Source organism: Equus asinus, chromosome 26, assembly GCF_041296235.1.
Source record: "Equus asinus isolate D_3611 breed Donkey chromosome 26, EquAss-T2T_v2, whole genome shotgun sequence".
In the NCBI taxonomy this organism is placed as follows: Eukaryota; Metazoa; Chordata; class Mammalia; order Perissodactyla; family Equidae; genus Equus; species Equus asinus.
The window spans coordinates 38,995,835-39,020,969 of NC_091815.1; the positions used below are offsets into that span (position 1 = coordinate 38,995,835).

At 55.3% G+C, this 25,135-nt stretch overlaps 1 protein-coding gene across 1 annotated transcript; it reads left to right on the forward strand.

The window, feature by feature from the left end:
- Positions 1–2,872: 2,872 nt before the first annotated feature.
- BRSK1 (BR serine/threonine kinase 1) lies at positions 2,873–24,913 on the forward strand. Its single transcript, XM_044759733.2, has 19 exons — positions 2,873–3,153; positions 4,969–5,063; positions 5,162–5,247; positions 7,253–7,393; positions 9,895–10,011; positions 10,091–10,124; positions 10,212–10,280; positions 14,126–14,272; positions 14,733–14,764; positions 15,738–15,908; positions 16,410–16,507; positions 16,720–16,879; positions 17,101–17,161; positions 17,618–17,987; positions 18,465–18,513; positions 18,610–18,733; positions 19,335–19,533; positions 21,153–21,242; positions 24,527–24,913. Exons 1-19 carry the CDS (start codon positions 3,018–3,020, stop codon positions 24,682–24,684), a joined length of 2,337 nt encoding a protein of 778 aa, XP_044615668.1. The 5' UTR covers positions 2,873–3,017; the 3' UTR covers positions 24,685–24,913.
- Positions 24,914–25,135: the final 222 nt, after the last annotated feature.

Sequence of the window (25,135 nt, forward strand, 5' to 3'; positions counted from 1 at the left end):
ATGACCTATCAGTAGAACGATCATATAATTTTCCATCCATTGCAGGACACTTGAGAGTGAAAATAGACTCTATTAATAAGTACAGAATACCAGGCATAAACCAGGACATATGATCACCTGCTTCTAAGGCCCTATGGGATCTGCATCCTCACCTCGGTTCCTCTCACTTCCCCTCATTCGCTCTCCTCCAGCCACATTGATCCCTTCCATGTTCCCACAACATGCCTGGTGCACTCCTTCCATAGGGCCTTTGCACCTGCTGTTCCTTTGCCTGGAAGGCTCCCAGTACTTTATCACAGGGCTCTAACTCTCATTTTCCTTCAACGTCCTCTCACAAGGGAGGTCTCTCTTGGCACCATATCTAAATCATGCCCCGCTCGACAAACACTTCCTGCCCCCCTTCCCCGCTTTACTCTCCTCTGCAGCCCTCATCACGACTGTCTAATATACCACCTACTTTGCTTGTTTTTGTGGATCACCTGCCTCATCCACAGCAACGGGAGCTCCCCAGGGCAGGATCTTTGTTGATTTGGTTCACTGCTGGACCCTCACCACCTGGGAGAGTGTCCGGCTCAGATGGCACTCAATAAAGGTTAATGCAATGAAGGTGGTTGACTAGGAGACTAAAGGCTCATGGGTAGGTTCTATAGAGGACTTGGGGATGACATGGGTACTTAACACCTTTGGGTACTTGATATAGGAGATTCCTGGCTTACGTGGAAATCTGATGGAGGCTTGTGGATTGCCCATGGGCTGAGCACAGATCCGTGGACGTGCTACAGGGGGATGTACGATTATATTGGGGCCCAGATGAAGATGTAGAGGACCCTATGGTGGGCACAGAGAATACATAGAGGTCTAAAAAGAATACACTGGGACCTCAGAAGATTCTAGAAGTTTCTCTGTAGGAGCATCAAGGACGCTAAATGGAAGTATGGAACCAAGGTGATCTGAAAACACGCACCCTGGGTTGTGGGTGGATATGGGGGCCCTGATGCCAGTGGGGAAAGGGGGCCTGGGGAAACAGAGATGTGTTAGGTCTGCAACTCCCAAAACTCATTCCCTCTCTCTGACTCTCTCCCTCTTTCTCCACCCTCCAATCTGTCCCCATCTCCCCCAGCATCTAGCCCTCCACCTGTGTGTACCCCCCATTCTTTTGCTGTTTGCACCTCTTTCCCTCTCTTTGTCCTCTCTCTGTAGCTCTCTCTTTCTACATCTATCTCCCCAGCTGTTTTCCCCCCTTTCCCTCCACCTGTCTCTCTATTTTTCCTCTCCCCTTGTCCCTTGCCGTCTCTGCCACTTTCCTCCTGCTCTCTGACCCTCCCTCCTCTGTCCACCCACCTCCCCATTGGCCTCCCTTCACACCTTTCCCTCTCTCTGTCCCTGTCTGTTTCTATCCACTTTTATCCCCCATCTCTCCATCTCTCCAAAGTTTTGTATCTCTCTGTCATCCCCTCCATTCCTCTAGGTTTCTCCCCATCTCTCATTCTGTTTTCTCTGTTCCTCTCACTTCCATCTGTTTCTCCATAACTCTCTGCCTCTATTTTCCCCCAGCTCCCTATCTCTCCCACTCTCTTTTCCTGCACTTCTGTCTCTCTCCATTTCTATCTCTGATTTTCTCCATCTGTGTCTCTCATCATCACCATCTCTCTGTTCTCCATCTCTGTGTCTCCCCATAATTTTTCTCCTTTCTCCATCTGTGTCTCTCTAGCTCTCTCTGTCTCTCCTCATCACCTTCTCTCTTTTCTCCATCTGTCTCTCTATCTCTGTCTCTCCTCATCATCATCTCTCCTTCCTCCATCTCTTTCTCTCCTTTTTCTATCTCTGTCTCTTCATCTCCGTCTCTCCTCATCACCATCTCTGTCTCTCCTCATCACCATCTCTCCTTTCTCCATCTCTGTCTCTCCCCATCAACATCTCTCCTTTCTCCATCTGTGTCTCTCCATCTCTCTCTCTCCCCATCAACATCTCTCCTTTCTCCATCTGTGTCTCTCCATCTCTCTCTCTCCCCATCAACATCTCTCCTTTCTCCATCTGTGTCTCTCCATCTCTCTCTCTCCCTTTCACCTTTTCTCCTTTCTCCATCTCTTTACTCTCACCCATCTCTGTCTCTCCACCGCATCTGCTGTTCTCCATGCCTCTCCCCCATTTCTCTGGCTTGCTCTGTCCCTCTTTCTCCCGCCTGTCTGTCTCTCCACGTCTCTGACTCTCTCCACCTCTGTCCCTGTCTGTGCTTTGCTACAAATTTCTCCTGTCTCTGCCCATCTCTGTACTCCTCCTCTCCCGTCTTGCCCCAACCCTGTCTCTCGGTGTCTCCATCCCTCTTGCCATCTCTGTCTCCTTTTCCCCGTCCCTATGTCAGACTTCATCTCCCTTTGTGTAGCTCCATCTCTGCCCCTGTCTATTTGCTCCGCATCTCTCTCCTCCATCCTCTCTCCTCCTGCATCCCTCCCTCCCTCCCTGCATCCTCCCACCTCCTCTCCATCCCTCCAGCTCCCGGGCCCGCCCCCTGCCCCCGCTCCCCTCCCCCCTCCGAAAGGGTTAACTTTGGGGAAGGGCCCGGAGTCCCCGGATGGTGATGTCAGCGTGCCGGAGAGAAAGGACGAGGTGGCGGGGGGAGGCGGAGAGGAGGAGGAGGCGGAGGAGAGAGGGCGCGTGGGGGGGCGGGGGGGACCTCGGCCTGCAGCATCCGCCGGCCCGCACCTCAGACCCCCCCGGCGGGGGGAGGCGCAGGAAGGGGGGGGCCGGCCAGAGACGGGCTGGGGAGGGGGGGCCGCGCAGCCCCCCCGGGCCATGCTGACTCCCGGGGCCTGACCCCCCCGGGCCAGCCCCCCCTCCCCCAGCTCCGCGGCCCGCCGACTGGGGGGGCCCAGCCCAGCCCCCTGGGGACCCCCGGAGAGGTGGGGGGCAGCCGGGGGGGCCGGGACGGAGCGGTCGCCGGCCCCCACCGGAGAAACGGGGCGACTGGCCGCAGGGGGGGCGGCCGGGGGGCCGGTCGGGCCGGGACCAAGGGCACCATGTCGTCCGGGGCCAAGGAGGGGGGCGGGGGCTCCCCCGCCTACCACCTCCCGCACCCACACCCACACCCACCCCAGCACGCCCAATATGTGGGCCCCTATCGGCTGGAAAAGACGCTGGGCAAAGGACAGACAGGTGAGCCAGGAGAGGGGACACCTGGGGCGGGGGCAGGGGAGCTGGGGGGTGGAGGGTGGGACTCATGGGTATTCAAAGGCAGGGGCTGGCTGCCCAGACCCCTGGGTCCCTCACAGAGAAGGCACTTGGGGTCCAGACTGCTGAATCCCCAGGATGGGGGGTTGAGGACTCAGACTCTGGGGTCCTGGGGAGGAAGGGGCTGGGGGCCTGGACTCCTGGGGGGAGGTCTGGGGCCAGAAGGCTCCCACCCCATTGGGGCAGAGGTTGGAGGGGCTCCCTGGCCATGGTGGGGAAGGGAGGCCAGCCTGCAGCGGGATGGCCAGTACTGGGAGCAGAGTTCCTTGCTGCAGTACAGCCGCAGGCTGGGGTGAGGTGGCGGGATGGGGGTGCACCCCAAGGAGCCGCTTCCCTCTGCACTGTCCTCTGGCCAAAGAGGGCCTCAGGCTCTCCTGGCAGGCCGCAGGGGTGACGGGGGAATGAGGCCGGGACAATGGGGTCTACAGCATTCTCCCCCTTCTCCAGCATGCTGCCTCAGTGTGGGGACCAGGAATGGAGAGGTGGAAAGGTGGATGCAAGAGGCAGATCCTTCAGGAGTGGCTGTGGAATGGGGGGTCATCTTTTGCTGTTGCTAAGCACTGGCCACCAGTGTAGCCTCTTTCCTGCCAGGTGGGGGGTGGGTAGGTGTGAGGCAGGAGCTACACACCTGTGTCCTAGGCAGGGGGTTCGGTAGTGGGCCCAGGGTCTCTCTGAAGCTGAGGGCCAGGGTGTGAGGTAGGAAGGGGAGAGGGTCAGACTCCCAGATCCTAGTGGTAAGAGTGTGAAGGTGTTGCTGACCTGAATTCCTGAGTTATGGGTGAGGAAGAGGCCATGGGCCTGGACTCCTGGGTCTGAGGGAGGAGGGGCTGGGGGCCTGGACTCCCAGGTCTGAGGGAGGAGGGGCTGGGGGCCTGGACTCCTGGGTCTGAGGGAGAAGGGGCTGGGGGCCTGGATTCCAGGATCTGAGGGAGGAGGGGCTGGGGCCTGGATCCTGGGTCTGAGGGAGGAGGGGCTGGGGGCCTGGACTCCCAGGTCTGAGGGAGGAGGGGCTGGGGGCCTGGACTCCCAGGTCTGAGGGAGGAGGGGCTGGGGCCTGGATCCTGGGTCTGAGGGAGGAGGCGTTTGTGGCCTGGACTCCTGGGTCTGGGGGAGGAGGCGCTGGGCACCCAGAATCCTGGGTCTGTGGCTTTGGGGCTTACCCTTGGGGTGTGCATGCTCCCAGCTACAGCTGCTATTAAAAGCAGATCTAAGAAGGGGATTGAGAGGTCAGGGTTTGGGAGAAGGTGGAGGAGGATGGTCTGGGAAGGGGGCAAAGGTGAGATTATGTTCCTTGGGAGACATGAAGTCTCTAGATTAAAGGGCAGAGAATTCAAAGAAGTGATGGGTTGCGAGAGAGAGGGGTTTGAAGGAGGCAGACCGGGGGAGACAAAACTATGGAGACACAGTGAGGAAAGAACATGTGGAGAGAGGAGCTGAAAGGGCCACACCGGAAGGACAGAGAATTGGGGTGAGAATCAAGGGGCAGCGGTGGAGGGGAAGACCGGTGGGTGATGGGCAATCAGAAGGAACAGAATTGGGCAACAGGGAGTGGGAAGAGAATTGTATTTTGTGGGAATGGCAGCTGTCGGCCCCCAGGAGTTCAGGTCAGGGTGATTCGGGCCACTGTTAAACAGCCAGCAAGGGAAGGAGGAGGAATTGAGGTGGCAAGGGGGCCTTAGGAGCCACGGGGGGGAGCATGCTCTGGGAGCACACCCCACATCTTCAGTCCTGCTCCCCCAGGGCTAGTTAAACTCGGGGTCCACTGCATCACGGGCCAGAAGGTCGCCATCAAGATCGTGAACCGGGAGAAGCTATCCGAGTCGGTGCTGATGAAGGTGTGTGTGTTGGGGTGGAGGGTACCCTTTGGGGCTAGGGGGAAGGGAGGGAGACCATGCTGACCTCCGTTCCTGTGTCCCACCCCCCGAACCCCCAGGTGGAGCGGGAGATCGCCATCCTGAAGCTCATTGAACACCCACACGTCCTCAAGCTCCACGACGTCTACGAGAACAAGAAATATTTGTAGGTATTTATAGACACCCAGCCCCCCATGCGCCCTCCCCAAGTTCCTAGGGTGGGACCTTTCCGGAAGCAAGGCCTGGAGGCCCACTCCCAGCTGGGCCACTGAAGGCCCACTCGCTTCCCAACTCCCTTCCCCCACAGCGACACCCCCGCACACACACATAATCCTCCTTGTTTCCACACTGACCTGGCCTCACGCTAAGGGTCGAATGTGCCCCAGCAACAGGACAGCTAAGCCGTCCTGACTTGGGGACAGAGGCTGATCCTCCCCCGTCCTCCCCAGCCCCAGTGTGCTGCCCCACTGCACTGCAGGGAGCACTTCATACTGGATACTCCGGGTGCCCTCAGCCAGACCCAACTTGCTAAGGACAGATGCCCCCTGTTTACTAAGGGCAATGGGCCCAGCAAAGCCTGAGGCCCGGTGAATCCTGCCTCTTCCCAAACTCCCACTCTGGAGCACCCCCTACCTCCCCCAACACAACTCTGGATGCTATGACTGGACACCCCAACAATGGGCCTCCTTAGAAGTTCTGAGTCCTATCTCAAAGTCAATTACCCCCCAGGAAGGATGGGGGTGGGGTCCAGCTGTCCGGGCTCCACACAATAGGACTTTGTCTGGACTCTGGTGACCCAAGAGACAGCTGGGCTGGGCAGTGGGAGAGGGGACAGCCCCCTGCCCCCACCACGGTCCCCAGGGTGAACTGACTCCAACACCCATCAGATGTTAGGGCGGGTTTCCCCAGACAGGAAGCGGCCCCAGCCCCAGGTGCTTATGGGAATTGTAGTCCTCAGGCTTCCCCAGGTGTGGTGGCAGGGCAGGGCCATTGTCACCCACTGGTGGAACTATCATTTCCACTCCACCATCTGTGTAGGGAGCGGGGTGCCCTTGGGAGTTGGTGCTTCACAGTGGAATCTCCGCCTTCCAAGAGCTCCTAGAAATTGAGGGGTTTTTTTTCCCAGGGGCTGATGGGAATTAGAGTTTTAACCTCCCGGAGCCTGATGGGATTTGGAGTCTTTAGAATCCAGGTGGCTGATGGGTATTAGGAGTCTCTATGTCCCAGAGACTTGTGGGAGTTGGGAGTTTTTTACCTCTCAGGAGCTGATGGGAGTTGTAGTCTTTTACCTCAGAAGTTAACTTAGATTGGTGCACACTGCAATCCATTATTGCCAAGAATTAACAAGAATTCAAGTTTCTTCATGCCAAAGGCTTATGGGAATAAGAAGCTTGGCTTTCAAGGGGCTAATGGGAGTAGAGGGGGGGTCTTTATTTCCCAGGGTCCTATGGGAATTGGGGGTCTCTGTCCTCCAGGTGCTAATGGAGTTGACTTACCTCCTGAAACAACTAGAACTCAAAGTATTAATATTCCTGAAGTTGACATGGGAGTCTCACTGTCCAGGGCTGATGGGAATTGAATTTTGGCTTCCCAGAGGCTGATGGGAATTAGGATCTCTTCCCCTCAAGAACTGATGGGAATTGGAGTACCTTCCTCCCAGGGACTGATGGGAGTTGTAGTTTTTCCCTCACAGAAGCTGACAGTTGAATTCGTGCACACCGCAAAGGTCATTACCTAAGAACAGATGAGAATTCCATCATCTGCATCCCAGAAACTAATGAGATTGACAACGTTGGCTTCCCAGAGGCTAATGGGAATAGGGGGCTTTATTTCCTAGGGGCCTATGTGAATTGAGATCTTTGACTCCCAGGTGCTAATAGAATTGCCTGATCTCCTGAGGATAACTATAAGTCAAAGTGTTGACCCCTGAAGTTGACATGGGAGTCTCTACTGCCCAGGGCTGATGGGAATTGAGTTTCAGCTTCCCAGAGGCTAATGGGAATTGGAGTCTCCTCCTCCCAGGGACTCATGGGCATTGTGCTTCTCTGCCTCCAGGGGCCAAAGGGATTGAGGTCTTGTGCTGGGGCTGAGGGACTGATGCAAGAGGGAGACCAGGCTCTTTGGTCCTCCACATGCCCCTTCCAGCCCTCTGCCCCCTCCATGTCCCCCAGGTACCTGGTTCTGGAGCACGTCTCTGGAGGTGAGCTGTTCGACTACCTGGTAAAGAAGGGGAGACTGACCCCCAAGGAGGCCCGGAAGTTCTTCCGCCAGATCGTGTCGGCGCTGGACTTCTGCCATAGCTACTCCATCTGGTGAGGGGGCAGCTTGAGGGGAGGCCCTTGGGAACACATGGCAGGCTGACCAGAAGCCAGGGTGATGCAGCCCCAAACAAATCTTTTATCCCTTTTTTAAAATGGATATAACTCAAATATCATAAAATTCACCCTTTTAAAGTGTACAATTCAGTAGTTCTTAGTATATTCACATGTTGTGCATCACTACTATGTATTTTTGGAACATTTTCATCACCCCAAAAATGAACACCCTGTATCTCCTAAGCAGTCACCTCTCTGTCACCCTCTGCCTCAGCCCCTGACAGCCACTAATCTGCTTTTTGTTTCTATGGATTTACCTATTCTGCGCATTTCATATAAATGGAATCATACACTATGTGGTCTTTCATGACTGGCTTCTTTCACTTAGCAAAATATTTTCAAGCTTCATCCATGTTCTGGCATGTATCAGGGCTTCATTTGTTTTCATGGCTGAATAATATTCCATTGTATGGATATGCCATATTTTGCTTATCCACTCACCAGTTGATGGACATTTTGGTTGTTTCTCCTTTTTGGCTAACATGAATAACGAGGACATGTGAACATTCGTGTACGAGTTTTGGTGTGTACCTATATTTTCAGTTCTCTTGGGTACTTACCTAGGAGTAGAATTGTTGGGTCATATGGCAACTCTCTGTTTAGCCTTTGGAGGAAGTGACAGACCATTTTCCCAAAGCAACTGCACCATTCAACATCCCCACCAGCAGTCTGAGGGTTCCAGTCTCTGTACATCCTTGCCAACACTTGTTATTATCTTTGATGCTACCCATCTGGGTAGTGTGAAGTGGGATCTCACTGTGGTTTGATTGGCATTTCCCTTTTGGCTAATGATGTAGGACTCTTCAGGTGCCATTCGTATATCTTCCTTGAAGAAATGTCTATTCAGATCCTTTGCCCATTTTTAATTAAATTGTCTTTTACTCTTGAGTTTGAGTTCTTTCTTCTAGCATAACTCTAGGAAGAATTCCTAAGAGTTATTTATTCTAAGAACAAATCTTTTACCAAATGTATATTTTCAATTCTTTTCTCCTAGTCTGTGACATGCTTTCGCCTTTTTGTAACAATGTCTTGTGAAAATCAAATTTTAAATTTTGATCAACTCAAGTTTGTTGATTTTTGTTTCTTTTGCAGCTCATGCTTTTTCTGTTCTATTTAAGAAATCTTTGCCCAGCTCAAGGTCACTAAGGCTTCCTCCTATGTTTTCTTCTAGAAGTTGTATAGTTTTAGCTCTTGCATTTAGGCCTGGGATCCATTTCCAATTAATTTTTGTATATGGTGTGAGGTAAGGGTTGAAGTTCATTCTTTTGCATGTGAACGTCCATCCATATAAGGAAAGATCATCCTTTCCTCATTGAATTGCCTTCACTCTCAAAATAAGATATTAAATATGCAGCATTTTTGTGGTTAATTAGGGGCAAATTGGATGTCTTCAGCTCATCTTTCAGCCTCATCTGTTTGCACACCTCCTTCTCTGGGGTGGAGACTGGAGATGGGGTGGGGATCAGGGTGGAGGGGCTCAGACCGGGCAGTAAAGCTTGGTGATGAAAAGGCAGCCTATTTAAATTGTCAACACCTCCCTGTTGACTAGATGGTGTCAAAACACTGACGTTAAAAACACTGACCTCCAGGGGGCGATAGTCAACATATTTAACCACAAGTATGACCCAGTTACCACTTCCACCAGATACCTAGACTGCTCAGGCCCCACCTTCCCCAGACTATAACCCTTAAATCTTGAGAAGTTTGGCCTGCTGGGGAGAGGGGAGGTGCTGAGGGAGAGCCCAGTAATAGGCTTGGGATGGCAGTATTTTTTGATTATTCAGTATGGAAATATTTCAAAATTTTAAGAGCCAGCTCAATATCAGCCCTGCTTACCTCAAAATATGTCACTTCAGGGGCCAGCCCGGTGGTGTAATGGTTAAGTTCCTGTGCTCTGCTTCGGCGGCCCGGGGTTCGCAGGTTCGGATCCCTGGCAGGGACCTAGCACCACTCGTGGCGGCATCCCACATAAAAGAGAGGAAGATGGGCACAGATGTTAGCTCAGGGCCAATCATCTTCCTCAAGCAAAAAGAGGAAGATTGGCAATGGATGTTAGCTCAGGGCAAATCTTCCTCTCACACACACACACACACACACACACACACACACACACACAAATCTCACTTCATACATGTTCAGACATTTGTGGATAAAATGACATGACGTCTGGGGTCGCCTACAGAATAACCCAGTGGAGGAAGGTGAGAGTATGGAGAGGTGTAGCTGAGGAAGATTTGCCCTGAGCTGATAATGGGCGAAGCTGGGGGACGGGTGCATGCAGCTTCCTTGGAGTCGTCTCTCTACTTTGGGGCACGTTTGAAGTTGTCCATAACAAACAGTTTCCAGACCTGCCCCCTCTGAGAGATAGTGAGTGGGGCCTAGGCCTCCGGGAGGAGGGCAGAGGCCTGACCCCCCCCCCCTCCCCCCGCCTGTCTCAGCCACAGAGACCTGAAGCCCGAGAACCTGCTTTTGGATGAGAAAAACAACATCCGGATCGCAGACTTCGGCATGGCGTCCCTGCAGGTGGGGGACAGCCTCCTGGAGACCAGCTGTGGGTGAGTAGGGGGCCCGGGTTCCTGAGTCTAGGGAGGGGTCAGAAGCTGGCCAGAGGCTCAAGCCACCTCTCTCCCTCAGGTCCCCCCACTATGCGTGTCCAGAGGTGATTAAGGTGAGTGAGGAGCAGGTGGGGGGGAAAGGGAGGTGGAGGGAGCATGGCAGAGGGATGGATGTCATGGCTGGCCCCTCTCCTTTCCAGGGGGAAAAGTATGACGGCCGCCGGGCAGACATGTGGAGCTGCGGAGTCATCCTCTTCGCCTTGCTTGTGGTAAGGCGCCCCTCACCTCTCCTGCCCCATTTCTAGAACAACCCTGCCTGGTAGAAGCACAGAACGTTAAGTTCCATCCTCACCTCAGGGGTTGTCTCCCAAATATTTAACTGGTCTCAGGAAGGTGGAGGGTATTAACCAACAAAACAAGATCCTGGAGCACTTCCTCTGTGCCCAGAGGTACCCATTCAGTCACAGAACTGTGAGATCATCCAGGGGCTCCCTGGAAAGGGATGGGGCAGCCAGGAGCCCTTAGAGGGCTTGAGACAGTGGCTGTTTACCAACTGATTCTAGGGTGTTGCAACATTGTAATAACTAATGTAACCAGGCTAGGGAAGTCAGCCTAGCTCCTGCCACAGGGCCTTTGCACCTGCTCCTCACTCTGCCTAGAATACTCTTCCATCCCTCTAAGCCCTGTTGCTTATCTAGTTAATATCCAGATTTCGTTTAGCTCTCAGCTCAATTGTCACTGCTCCAGAAAGCCTCCCCCAGCCCCCTCCTTCCTCCTCCCGAGAGGTCAGATCCCCTGTAGTAGCTCTTTCCTTCCTGGCAATCATCAGCGTTATCATTGTCCGTTTAGTTGTGTAAGTCCTTGAGTGGCATCTCCCTTCCCTTCTCTTTCATCAGCTCCCTGAGGTCAGGGCCTATGTCTAGGGCTTCCATCTTTGTGTGTTTTGTTCTGTTGGCTCACCATCTCGACCCAGAGTGGCCACATCATGAGCCCTCCAAGAACTCGTGCAGCATGAATAAATAAGTGGTTTGTTCTATGCTGGGCACTGCTCCAAGCACGTTGCCTCGTGTAATTCTCTCAACAACCCCAGAGAGGGCAAGCGACTGGCCCACAGGCACACAGCTGGTAAGTGGCAGACCTGGGGTCCATCTTTGGCCTCTTCACCACGAGGCTGTGTGACCAGGTGGGCTAAGTGACGCCAAAGGGAACAAGGCCAACCAGGTGCTGCCTTCCTGGTGCTCACAGCTGCCCATGGGGAGAACATGTGCCTGAGAGGCCAGCTAAGAACGTTCCAGACTGTAGCCCTTCTGCAGTCAGTGATTCAGAGCGCAGTTATGGAGCCCATTCAGCTGAGTTCAAAACCCTGCTCCACCCCCTGGAGCGAGCAAGTCACTTTCTTGCTCCAAGCCTCAGTTTCCTGGTCTGCACAATGGGGGTAATTACAGTACCTGTAATTGCGAGGGTGTCGACAGAATGCGGCATGTTAGTCCGCCATAATTATTTTTAGTGGTGGTTATCATCATTATTACAGTCAATTCTCATTATTTGCGGATTCGCCTATTCGCTCAAGTTTATCTGTAACCTCAAAATCAAAACAGTCTCGCTGCGTTTGAGGTCCTTCTCGGCCGCGCAGGGTGGAGAAAAATTCGAGTCCCTGGCATGCGTGTTCCCAGCCGAGGTTTAACAACTCTGCTTTCTTTCCCTCATGTCAGCTCGCATCCTGTAAATAAGTGTCCTTCATGCGTGTTTTGCATTTTTATGCTTTTTGTCAGTGGCTTTGCTGTTTAAAATGGCCCCCAAGCGCAGTGCCAAAGTGCTGTCTTGTGTCCTCAGCGCAAGAGGCCTGTTTTGCACCACACGGAGGAAATACACATGTTAGATGAGCTCCGTTCAAGTGTGATACAGCACTGTTGGCCATGAGCCCCACATTAACGAGTCAACTATATATAAATCGGAGGGCTTCCTCAGGTCGGGCTGCTGTAACAAAAATACCACAGACCAGGGGCTTAAACAACAGGCCTTGATTTCTCACAGTTCTGGAGGCTGGAAGTCCAAGATCAAGGTGCCAGCAGGTCTGGTGTCTGTGGAGGGCCCATGTCCTGGCTGGCAGGAATTTTGGGAGGACACACACATGCAGTCTGTAACAGGATCTTGAAACAGAAACCCACATAAAATAAGGTTATATATTGATCGGTTGACAACAGTGTTGTGACCAGAGGCTCACAGGAACCTAACCCTGTATTTCATCCAGGAGCAATTGTTCAGTATTCACTAATTCAGGGTTCGGGGCGACTTTCTAGAACAGAACTCCGGTGAATAACAAGAATTAACCATCTTGTTTTTATGACCAATCTTCCTGAGCTAACATCTGTTGCCAGTCTTCCTCTGTTTTGTATGTGGGACACCACCACAGTGTAGCTTGATGAGCAGTGTGTAGGTCCACACCAGGGATCCAAACCCGCGAACCCCAGGCTGCCGAAGCAGAGCGCACAAACTTAACCACTATGCCACCAGGCCAGCCTCTATGACTGTGATTTTTAATCCATACCATAGCCCTGCCTGGCAGGACCATTATCTCCATTTGACACAGGAGAGGAAATTGAGGCCAGTACTAGAGTGACAGGCAGCCAGAAGTCACACCCAGGCTTCCAGACCCCCAGACTGGCACTCAGGGGCGCCCTCTCCCTATCTCCCCACCCACATCCTGCACTCTCTGTCCACAGGCCTCTGATACCAGGGGTACCCAGCCACTTGCCACACTTGGAAAAGCCCTCAGAGACTCACACCGTCACCCCTGTGAGTCTTTGTCCAGGGTCACCTCCCCCAAGAGCCCCTCCCTGACTCCTTTGCTAGAATGGGGCTCCCATCTCACTCTGTCTCCCGATGTATCTATGTGTTTCTTGTGTGCCTTCCCCACTAGAGTGCAACTTCTACTCACTCAACAACCGTTGCTTATTAATTCGTGTGTGCCAGGCACTGTTCTAGGCGAAGCCCCATGGGGACAGGAATCTGGTTTGGTCCCCTGCTCTGTCCCTTGTGGCCAGACTGGAACCTGGGAGACAGCAGGGGCACAATCGGTTGTTGAATGAGTACCAACAGCTAACCCAACATGGATGGTCCTTACCGTGTGCCTGGCACCGGACTGTCATCTGATCCTGAGCGTCCTGAGAGGTGGGTGCTGTCTCTACCCATCGCCATTTTCAGAGAAGTGGTAGGATGTGCCCAAGGTCACGCAGCTCTAAGCAGCAGAGCAAGGATTCTAATCCAGGCAGCCAGCACCAGCACCCGTGCTCTTAGACACTGTGCTTCGTGCCACTCCGCGAGGCCCCACATGACCTGCTTACCTCTCGGGCACTCCTTGGCTTGTTGATGCATTGCCTCTGTCTTCCCATGACTTTCCTCTCTGTGTCTCTCTGTGTCCTCCTCTCCTCTGCTGCTAAGGACACCAGACACTGATTTAGGGCCCACCCTATATCCAGGATGCTTTCATCTCCAGATCCTCAGTGAATTACACCTGCAGAGACCCTATTTACAACCAGGGTTGCATTCTGAGGTTCCAGGTGGACACGAATTTTGGGGGGACACCATTCAACCCCCTACACTCCCAGATTTGCACCAGACTCACTCAGCCTCATGAGCTCTCTGCTCCAGTGTCACCTCAGTCACTCCATCATTATCTAGCTGTTCATGTTTGCTTGCTCACAAGTGTCTCCCGCCCTGGGGTGTGAGCTGTAGGAGGGCAAGGGCTTGTTCTGTTCACTACTGGATCCCTGACTCATGCGGATGCTCACCTTTTGTTGAATGAATGAATGAAGATGACCCCTCCCGAAACTGGTCTGGAGAGAAACCTGTTTAAAGGTACAGTCTCCAATCTGCAACCTCAGCTCCAATCTGCAGCCTCAGTGCTGGAGCCAGACTGACCATTGCCAAATCCCTGCTCTGCCACTTCGGAGCTCTGTGCCTCAGTTTCCCCATCTGTAAAGTGGAGATGATAATAGTTCCCTACCTCCCGTGCTTGCGTGAGGACCAAATGTGTCAAGGCGTGTGAGCCGCTTAGACTCCGGCCTGGTATATCGTAAGCTCTGTATAAGCAGTCGGGTTATTTCTCACCCAGGGGGCTCTGCCCTTTGATGATGACAACCTCCGCCAGCTGCTGGAGAAGGTGAAACGGGGCGTCTTCCACATGCCCCACTTCATTCCTCCAGACTGCCAGAGCCTCCTGAGGGGGATGATCGAAGTGGAGCCCGAGAAAAGACTCAGTGTGAGTAGGAGGGGCTGGGAAGGGGGAACAGTGGATGATGAGGACAGAATCCCTAGCGCAGTCATGAGGATGGATTCCCAGGACCTGTCCGTCGGTCCCTGGGGTGTCAGCTAGGAGGGGGGTCGCTGGTTGAGCCGCAGCCCGGGCTCCTGCAAACCTGTCCCTCCGAACTGGGGAGATGGACCCCCCCACAGCGGGAGGGTGAGCGGAATGGGGCAGGATGCCACTGCGCATGCGGAAAATCTCGCGAGGCCGGTCCGGAGTAGTCCGACTGCGCGTGCGCAGGGCAATGCGCTCCGCCACCACTAGGGGGAGACATGAGCCGTCATCCCGCCCTTGGTGGGGGGGGGTTTGGGGGCACTGTTAGGGACCCCCAACGCCACTCCATCAACTTTCATTGCGCGCCTGCTGTGTTCAAACGACCTCACTTCTGCTTCTGTACCACCCACCGCCCTCACAGCTGGAGCAAATTCAGAAACATCCCTGGTACCTGTGAGTATGAGGAAAATGGACACCTGGGTCCCTGGGGGAGGAAGGGAGAGGAGCCCAAATATTGGGCCCCCAAAGCAGGAGAGCCGGCTAGCGGGTGGGATGCCGAGGTTCCTGAATGAGGAGGGGCCGCAGACTTGGACTTCTGGGTCCTAGGGGAAGAGGACACCGGTGGAGGAGGGGCTGGGGATCTGGACTCCCGGGTCTGAGGCAGGAGGGGCTGGAGGCCTGGACTCCCGGGTCTAAGGGAGGAGGGGCTGGAGGCCTGGACTCCCGGGTCTGAGGGAGGAGGAGCTGGGGGCCTGGACTCCCGGGTCTGATGGAGGAGGAGCTGGGGGCCTGGACTCCCGGGTCTGAGGGAGGAGGGGCTGGGGGCCTGGACTCCCGGGTCTGAGGGAGGAGGGGCTGGGGGCCTGGACTCCCGGGTCTGAGGGAGGAGGAGCTGGGGGCCTGGACTCCCGGGTCTGAGGGAGGAGGGGCTGGGGGCCTGGACTCCCGGGTCTGAGGGAGGAGGGGCTGGGGGCCTGGATTCCAGGATCTGAGGGAGGAGGGGCTGGGGGCCTGGACTCCCGGGTCTGAGGGAGGAGGGGCTGGGGGCCTGGACTCCCGGGTCTGAGGGAGGAGGGGCTGGGGGCCTGGACTCCCGGGTCTGAGGGAGGAGGGGCTGGGGGCCTGGACTCCCGGGTCTGAGGGAGGAGGGGCTGGGGGCCTGGACCCCTGGGTCTGAGGGAGGAGGAGCTGGGGGCCTGGACCCCCGGGTCTGAGGGAGGAGGGGCTGGGGGCCTGGACTCCCGGGTCTGAGGGAGGAGGGGCTGGGGGCCTGGACTCCCGGGTCTGAGGGAGGAGGGGCTGGGGGCCTGGACCCCTGGGTCTGAGGGAGGAGGGGCTGGGGGCCTGGGACGCCTGAGTCTCGGATAAAGGAGAGGGTTCGAGTCCAGAAGCGCGGTTCCCTATGATGTTTCTCTCCTCGCCCCAGGGGCGGGAAACACGAGCCGGACCCCTGCCTGGAGCCAGCCCCAGGCCGCCGGGTGGCCATGCGGAGCCTGCCATCAAACGGAGAGCTGGACCCCGACGTCCTGGAGAGCATGGCTTCGCTGGGCTGCTTCAGGGACCGCGAGCGGCTGCACCGCGAGCTGCGCAGCGAGGAGTAAGACCCCCAGCCCCAACACACCCTGGCCACGTGGGGCGTGATGCCGCAGCTCCCGGGTCAGGCGGGGACGCGCTGGGCCTTCGCTCACGCGCAGACCCCCCCCCCCCCCGGGGCGTGGCGCCTAGGCCGCTAGATGGGGCGTGGCTTAAAGCTCCCACGTGGAGCTGTTCCCGGAGGAACCAAGAGGGGGCGGTAGGACCAGCAGGAAAAGACAGAAACAATGTTGAAAAGTTTTCGTGGATGGTCAGACTTCGCACCTCAACATAGTACTTACATATAGTGAGTGCTCCGACCTTAGATATTATTATTACTGAATAAAGTGAGGCTGAGATGGACACTGAAACGAAGGAACCAACCATATGGATACCTAGGGAAATGGAACCATAGAGACTCTGGGTGGACTGAGCCCCAGACAGCCAAAGGGAAGGGAAGCAACTACCTCTGGCACCTGACCTCTGACCCCAACCCTCTCCCACCTCCTACTCACCCCCGCAATAGGGAGAACCAAGAAAAGATGATCTATTATCTGCTTTTGGATCGAAAGGAACGGTATCCCAGCTGTGAGGACCAGGACCTGCCTCCCCGGAACGATGTTGGTGAGAAGGCAGGGCTGGGACTCCAGACCCCGGATTCCAGAGGGAGGAATGTGCTGCAGGCCCTGAGCTTTTGTAATTACACTCCCTGACTTGCTCTGTGACCTTTGTCAAAACTCCTCTCCACTCTGGGCCTCAGTTTCCCCATCTGTATGAGTGCCATGTACAACTGGTTGAATCTGTCTTTTGATTGGGTTGAAACTCTCGGCCCTCAGACCCACCTCGGAAGCGTGTGGATTCCCCCATGCTGAGCCGTCATGGGAAGCGGCGGCCAGAGCGGAAGTCTATGGAAGTTCTAAGCATCACGGATGGTGGGGGTGGTGGCTCCCCGGTGCCCACCCGACGGGCCCTGGAGATGGCCCAGCACAGCCAGAGGTGGGAGCCCCTGCTCCTCCAGAGGGATCCACAGTCCTGGGTGGGGAGGGAGTTCAGAGCTCTAACTCCATCCCACCTCAAAGGTGCTGTGTGATTGGGACAAGTCACCGCCCCTCTCTGGGCCTCATTTCCTCATCTTGAAGGAGTATGGAAGAGAGAGGACATCTGAACCTTTCGAAACCCTTCCACCTGATTTTTTTTTTAATCTATCCCGGAAACAGATCCCGTAGTGTCAGTGGAGCCTCGACCGGTCTGTCCTCCAGCCCTCTGAGCAGCCCAAGGGTAAGGCCAGGGCCCCAGTGAACTGAGAAGGGGTAAGGGGGTGAAGACCCTGTGGAGCAAAGATGAGCAGCAGAAACTACAATTCCCATGAAGTGTTGAGACATTGCCTCCTCCTTGTCCCTAGAGGCCAAAGACCCAAGGCCTCATTAGTAGCTTACGTCATTGGCCATTTCCATCTCCATAGGATTGGGTTTTCAGTGTGTCTGAAGGGTTCATTTATTCATTTAACAAAAGCTAATTGAGCGCTTACTGTGTCCCAGTCACTGCTGGGTTTACAGCGGTGACCATGATAGAAAAAGTCCCTGCCGTCCCAACAATGGGGGTTGGGAGGGGGAATAATTGGACTACAAATTCCAGCATGCATCGGGCCCGCCTTCGTGAGTAACTGCGAGTGGGGCTCCTAGAGCCTCCTGGGACATGTAGTCCGCCCTCTCATCTGTCTCCACTCGTCCGCAGAGTCCAGTCTTTTCCTTCTCACCGGAGCCCGGGGCTGGAGATGAGGCTCGGGGCGGGGGCTCCCCGACTTCCAAAACACAGACGCTGCCTTCTCGGGGCCCCAGGGGTGGGGGCGCCGGGGAGCAGCCCCCGCCCCCCAGTGCCCGCTCCACACCCCTGCCTGGCCCCCCAGGCTCCCCGCGCTCCTCCGGGGGAACGCCCTTGCACTCGCCCCTGCACACGCCCCGGGCCAGCCCCACTGGGACCCCAGGGACAACGCCGCCCCCAAGTCCTGGCGGTGGCGTCGGGGGAGCCGCCTGGAGGAGTCGTCTCAACTCCATCCGCAACAGCTTCCTGGGCTCCCCTCGCTTTCACCGACGCAAGATGCAGGGTATGGGGTCCATGGGGGCGCAGGGGCTGGGAGACAGACTTCTGAGTCCTAATGTGGGGAGGGGGCAGGGAACTAACATAGGGTCCCAGGTAGGAAAGGGCTAGGGGGCCACGACTCCCATATCCTAGGAGAAGATGGGGTTGTGAGCAGAGATTCAGGCGTTGGCGAGAGACGAGGTGGGGCCTCCAGCTCTGGAGGAGGAGCCCCCTCTGAAGGATAAGCCCCTTCGGTGGTGTGGTTCATCTTCCCGGCTCATGGCTAACAAGCCCCACCCCCAAAGGGCGTGGTCTAACTGGGGCGGGCGTGGGAGTGGGGGACAGGATCCCTGGAAGGAACGTCCGGAAATTTGGGGTTTAGCTACCCCAAAAGAGAGGTAAATAGATGCTGGGGTCCAGACTCCCTGGTTGGAGTCGACTGCTGGCCTGTGTGATGGACACGGATGATAGACAAGTGTTAACCATGCTCTCCCCTCCCTAGTCCCCACCGCCGAGGAGATGTCCAGTTTGACGCCAGAGTCATCTCCAGAGTGAGTCTGATAGGGAAGGAAACAGAGGGGCTGGAGGAGGAGATTCGTTCCCTTAGCCCCCTCTTGACCCACCTCCAACCATCCCCTCCCACTCAGGCTGGCAAAACGCTCTTGGTTCGGGAACTTCATCTCCTTGGACAAAGAAGAACAAATATTCCTCGTGCTAAAGGACAAACCTCTCAGCAGCATCAAAGCGGACATCGTCCATGCCTTCCTGTCGGTGAGGGGTCTGGGTCCTCGTGTATGCTGGCCATTATAGAACTACAAATCCCAGCAGCCCCTGGGGTCCACCACCTCAGCCCTGGCCTGGCTTCCTCCTGCACGTCATGGGATTTGTAGTTTTCCATTCAGAGTTGGTTTGGTCATTGTAGGGCGAGGGAAGCAGGAGAGGTTTACCTGGGACATGGAAGTGGTAAATGGGATCCCAAATTACAGTTCCTCACGTTATCAGTGTCCCATGAGGATTGGTGAGTTGCCTTTCCCTACCATCAGGTCTGATGAGATTGGCAGAAGGAACTTCTTTACCCAGCAGACTCTAGGGCTACCCACTGGGTCCTGTGGGCTGGGCCTGGCACCTAGATACAGAGTCCTGGTTACATTGGGATTCAGTTGCTCAACCATTCCTCTGCTACTGTTTATACTAGGACAGAGAAAACTACAAATCTCAGCGGGCAATGGGGCCTCCCAATGCCTTTTCTGTTATTCTTTCCCCTGGTGGCTGATGGGACTTGTAGTCCCTTGGGCAGAGCTGGTTATAGGGTTGCTTATCCATTCCCGGGAATCAGGAATCACCCCTGCCTTTTGTCCCCCACCTCTCTCAGATCCCCAGCCTGAGTCACAGTGTGCTGTCACAGACCAGCTTCAGGGCTGAGTACAAGGCCAGCGGCGGCCCCTCCGTCTTCCAGAAGCCTGTCCGCTTCCAGGTGGACATCAGCTCCTCTGAGGGTCCAGAGCCCTCCCCCCGACGGGACGGCAGCAGTGGTGGCGGCATCTACTCTGTCACCTTTACTCTCATCTCTGGTAAGTTTCCCTCGACTAGACTGCCCCCAGCCTAGTGTTTGGGATGCTCGAGACAGCTGAGATGGGAGAACAGCCCAGCAGGGCAGCAAGAGGAGGAGGAGGTGGTGCCCAGCTGGTGCTGATTGTATGAGCCCCCTCCTCTCAGACCCCCACATCCCTACCTTCCCTCTCCTCTCCTCAACACTTAACAGGTATTTATGACATGCCACATGCATTACATGCAGTTTCCTAGAAGCTTCCCAACAGACTTTGAGGTGTTAGTGATCACCCATTTTACAGACAAGAAAACTGAGTCCTAAAGAAGTACATTGACTTGACCAGAGTCACACTGCAAACTGTGACAGGGCTGGGGCTCAACCTAGGCCTCCTGACCTCACAGCACAGAGCTCTTACTGCTACTTTAAGACTATAAGTCAGGGGCTGGGCCCGTGGCCAATTGGTTAAGTTTGTGCGCTCCGCTGCAGGCGGCCCAGTGTTTTGTTGGTTCGAATCCTGGGCGCGGACATGGCACTGCTCATCGAACCACGCTGAGGCAGCGTCCCACATGCCACAACTAGAAGGACCCACAATGAAGAATATACAACTATGTACCGGGGGGGCTTTGGGGAGAAAAAGGAAAAAATAAAATCTTTAAAAAAGAATTAAAAAAAAAAAAGACTGTAAGTCAGATGGTGAGGTGCTGTTAAACCACATTGCTGCACCCAGAGCAGGCATCACAAATCAATCACAGCACTTCTTCCTGCTGAGCTCAGCTCCTGCCTCAGCAACTCCAAGCAGCCACAACCAATCAAGAGCTGGCACAAGAGATGAAAACCACAGAAATGCCTTGCTTCCAATTCTACTTGATTTCTGAGTCCTGATAACAAGAGTTTAGATAGCAAGGGATACCTCCGTTTGCTATCCTTGACACCAGTCTTAATATATCACAGCTGAGAGATGAGCTTGCTCCCAGGGTTTCTAAGCCAGGCAGCTGTGGAACACTGGGGTGTTCCATCACCAGAATAAATGATGCCACCTTTTTTTTTTTTTTCCTTTCCCCTTAAAGACTATGCAGAATTTTCTCAGTTTTAAGATTTTTTTCCTCCTATTTATTTTTCTTACATTTTATTTATTTATTTATTTATTTTTTGAGGAAGATTGGCCTTGAGCTAACGTCTGCTGCCAATCCTCCTCTTTTTGCTGAGGAAGACTGGCCCTGAGCTAACATCTGTGCCCATCTTCCTCTGCTTTATATGTGGGATGCCTACCACAGCATGGCATGCCAAGCGGTGCCATGTCCGCACCCAGGATCCAAACTGGTGAACCCCAGGCCACCGAAGTGGAACGTGCCGTGCGCACTTAACCGCTGCGCCACTGGGCCGGCCCCTATTTTTTTACATTTTAAATACAAAACAACACCCATTGTTATTTTAAGTAAAACTTTTCTTAGCCTCATTTGCAAACTGTGGATTTATGCCTGTCCCCAAAAAAGGAGGGAAACTGAGAGCAAGAGACCAAGAGGAGGAGAGTCCCTTGCGGGGAGGAGAGTCCCTTGCGGAGTGGAGAGACCAGGATCCACAGGGCGGGAGGGCCTTCCCTGCCCCTGTCCCCACGTCAGTCTGTTCCTCTGCTCCTTCCAGGTCCCAGCCGTCGGTTCAAGCGAGTGGTGGAGACCATCCAGGCACAGCTGCTGAGCACTCATGACCAGCCCTCCGTGCAGGCCCTGGCAGGTGGGAGGCGGGGGCTGTGGGCAGAGGGGAGACTTCCTGGTGACCAAGCGCTACCGGGTTTGGTTTACGGGTGAGGCTGCAGCTGTTGTCACTGTTGTGTTGAGGCCTTACCTGCAGTGCTGTGCTCTGGTTCCTGGAGAGGCTGGGGCCTGAGCTCTGTGGGAACCAGGCCATCCTGAGCCCGAGAAGCCCACATTCCTAGGGAGGGGACCTCTAGGGGTCCCTAAGAGGATGACTGGGCTCTGTGTTCGGGATAGTGGAACTTGCTGCCCACAGAGGTTCCGGAACTGTGTTCTGAGGAGGGTGACCGACCTTCTGGTTTGCCCAGGAGTGAGAGGTTCCCAGGATGCAGGACTTTCAGTGCTAAAGCCGGGACAGGTTGGTCACCCTGTCGACGAAAATAATCCATAACCAATCTATAAAGGAAAATTTGGGTGAGTTTATTCTGAGCTGAAATCTGAGGACCATGGCCCGGGGCCTTTCTTCCCAAAGGAAGAAAGGGCACCAAAGAAGTGAGGTGTACAGAGTGGTTAATAGCCCCAAACAGGACATTTCACATATGATTGAAATGTCCCTCCCACAATAGTCACAAGATTGCCCTGTCAGCACAGCGCTTGATGGACACAGCAGGTAGTGGGTCTGCTATCTTGGTGGGCGTAGCAGGAGGCAAGTCTATTGTCTCGAGCTGGGCGAGCTGGGCAGTCACAGGTGAGCGCAGCAATCAGTTTCTAGCCTAAGGAAAGACGCCTAATCCTTAAGGAGATGCCAATGTTGGGAGGGGGAGGGAAGTTGCACCTTTAGCTCAAGGGCCTTTGTTCTTGCCATAGGGAACATCTAAAGCAGATATACAATGCATGCTCAACAGCCACGGTCAGGCCCTTTTGGAAAGACAAGGTCAGGCCGAATTAGGTTTATACCAAATGGCTTCCTCATATTCTCCAATATATCCTATTGCTTGCCATTTTTATTTGTCAACCCTCTCTGCAGATGCTCAGCCTTTTCTGGCCTGGTTTTCAGGGACTCAGGCCTCCCTGACCACGGTCGTAAACCGAGTAATCAGGGAGCGTGCATGGTCTGTGCTCAGGGAGACGGGGCTCCCCTGGGCCCACCAGCCCCACTTGTGATGGAGTGGAATCCCCCAGCACCCAGGGGACAGAGCCCCTTGGCAGGCTTTGTTTCTAAAGTGCACCTGCCCTAGCAACCAGGGGTCACCAGAATTCCTAAGTGAAGAGAGTTCCTGCTCGGCCCCATTCCTGAGACATGGTGCCACCTCCCCTCGGAATAGGGGTCCCATAGGCCCCACAGTGAAAGGGAGCAGGCCGCAGGCAAACGGGACCCCAGCGATGAGGGTAGGAGCCTGGGTGGCCTTGTCACCAGAGAACACTGAGTCCCAGGGTCAGGACCGCTTGGGAGCAGTGGTAGTCAGTGGGGGGCCCCTTTCACCCCTGGATTCATTTCCCAAGTCCACCGTCGCAAATGATCACAGACTCAGTGGTTCAAACACCACCAGTTTATTTTTGTTCAGTCCTGGAGGTCAGAGGCCCCATAGCCCCACTGGGCTTACATCCAGGTGTCCAGAGGGCCACACTCCCTCCTGGAGGCTCCCGGGGAGAGTCTGGCCTTGCCTTTCCTGCTCCTGGAGGCCTCCGGCCTTCCTTTGCTTATGGTCCCGTCCCCCATCTTCAAGGCCAGTGATGTCATTCTGTGGCCGCATCCCCCCTCTGACCTGACCTTAGCCTGCGAAGGTTCTTTCAAGGACTGGGAGATAAAGATGGACCCACCCAGATAATCCAAGAAAGTCTCTTCACCTGGGGCGGGGGGTTGTTTTTGTTTCTTTCCTGGGAAAGATTGGCCCTGAGCTAACATCTGTTGCCAATCCTCCCCTTTTTGTTTTCCCCTCCCCAAGGCCCCAGTGCATGGTTGTATATTCGAGTTGTAACTCCTCTGGTTCTTCTGTGAGCCGCCACCCACAGCATGACCACTGACAGACGACAGGTGTGGTTCCGTGCCCGGGAACCAAACCCAAACCCGGGCCACTGAAGCGGAGGGCACCGAACTTTAACCACTCGGCCATCAGGGCTGGCTGTCAGGGTTATAACTGTAATCTCAACCGCAGGGTCCCTTTCACCTTATAAGGGAAAATATTCAAAGGATGTCAGCGTCAGGATGGGACATCTTGGCAGGGGCATTATTAGGCCCTTCAGCAGTTCCCCAGGGGGCATTTGGCGATGTCTGGAAAGGTCTGTCTCAACCTGGGGGAGAGGGGATGCTACTGGCATCTTGTGGGTTGGAAGCCAGGACGCTGAGAAACATCCTACAGTGCACAGGACGGCCCCCTCAGCGAGGGGTTACCCGGCCCCAAATGTCACTAGTGGGGAGCTAGAGAAACTCTGCTCTTGTTAGTCGCCACTGGCCTGAGCCAGAAGGTGGGTTAGACCCCCTGAACCCCTCCAGACCTGGCTGCCAAGGCAATCTGGCCTTCTCCAAAGAGCACACCCTCAAAGATGCAGGACCCACAGGCACCCCAGGGCCTTCGCCTCGTGTCTTATAATGGGAAATGGGGCAAGGGGCGACCTCCCACCCCCCACTGCCAGAAGGGAAAGAGCCTTATCGGTCGCTATGGCAACAAGGCCTTGCACAGTCAGTGTCTCTTAAGGGGGACTGTCTCTGCTAGGGGGCCTCAGGTACTCTTTGAAATCCTATAGAAATTGCTAGATGACCAGTGGCAACCACTGGTTGCTACCATAGTCCCCTAATCTGGGAAGTCAGGCCCCACAAAAGGGTGACCGCAGTCAGGCAGGCCCAACTGGAAGGACCTGAGACGCCCCCCCCACACCAGACAACCCTCTGTAGGTTTCCTTGGGCCCCACTGCCCAGGAGCGACCCCCCTAACGAAGGTAGCGGAAGGGAAGGGGGGCCCTCTGCCTATGGTCTGGGGGACTGGCATCTTTGCTGCTGTTACAAGCCATCCCCTAGCAAACAGTGTCCTGAGCAGAGTCTGAGAATGTCTCCTGAAGTCAGGTCGGCTGTTCTCAAGGGCCTGACTTGGCCCAGTTTCCAAAGCCACAGGGCTGGAGGGCCGAGGACACCTGGCATCTTGTCCTAGGGTGGCCAGGTCCAGATGCTGGTGTGTCCTCCAGGCAACCCTCTCCCTTCTAGCTTCTAGAAGGGAGGGTTCTAGCTCTGGGATGGGGGCTCTGGCCACACCGCAATGTTGCTGGCACACGTTCCCCAGGGTTTGGTGGCCTTGGGGTTACTGAGGCCAAACCGCTTCCTCCCCACAGACGAGAAGAACGGGGCACAGACCCGGCCTGCCGGTACCCCACCCCGAAGCCTGCAGCCCCCGCCCGGCCGCCCAGACCCAGAGCTGACCAGTTCTCCCCGCCGAGTCCCCCCTAAGGACAAGAAGCTCCTGGCCACCAACGGGACCCCTCTGCCCTGACCCCAGGGGGCTGGGGAAGGAGGGGAGCCCCCTCCACCCCCCTTCCCTGCCCCCCAACTGTGAATCTGTAAATAGGGCCCAATGAGTATGTAGGGAGGGGGGAGACACAACAAACCCGGCCTTGCCCTGCAGGGATGGGGCTCAGGGGGCCGTGCCCAACGGGGGGTGGTTCTAGGGGGGCTAGGGGTGGGGGAGCTCTTTCTATTTTATTTATTGATTAATTTATTATTTTATTTATTGATCAATCTCTGCGGGGTGGGGTGGGGGAGGGACGGGGGCTGGTTGGGGTGGCTTAGCAGATCCGGACGGACAGGGCCATCTGTCCTTGTGTCCCCAACTCCCTCTTCCTGGGCCCCCCTCCCCCGGTCCTCTCCCTCCCCCCACGACCTTCTGTACGGATTTGCTCTCCGGAAGGAATTCTGGTTTCGCGTGATCCTGCCTGCGTCCGTGT

Excerpts from the sequence above, each read along its gene's own strand:
- BRSK1 (XM_044759733.2), top strand. The coding sequence starts at position 3,018 with ATGTCGTCCGGGGCCAAGGAGGGGGGCGGGGGCTCCCCCGCCTACCAC. Across the intron at positions 3,154-4,968 it reads GCTGGGCAAAGGACAGACAG|GGCTAGTTAAACTCGGGGTC; the intron begins GTGAGCCAGGAG and ends CTGCTCCCCCAG. Across the intron at positions 7,394-9,894 it reads TGCCATAGCTACTCCATCTG|CCACAGAGACCTGAAGCCCG; the intron begins GTGAGGGGGCAG and ends CGCCTGTCTCAG.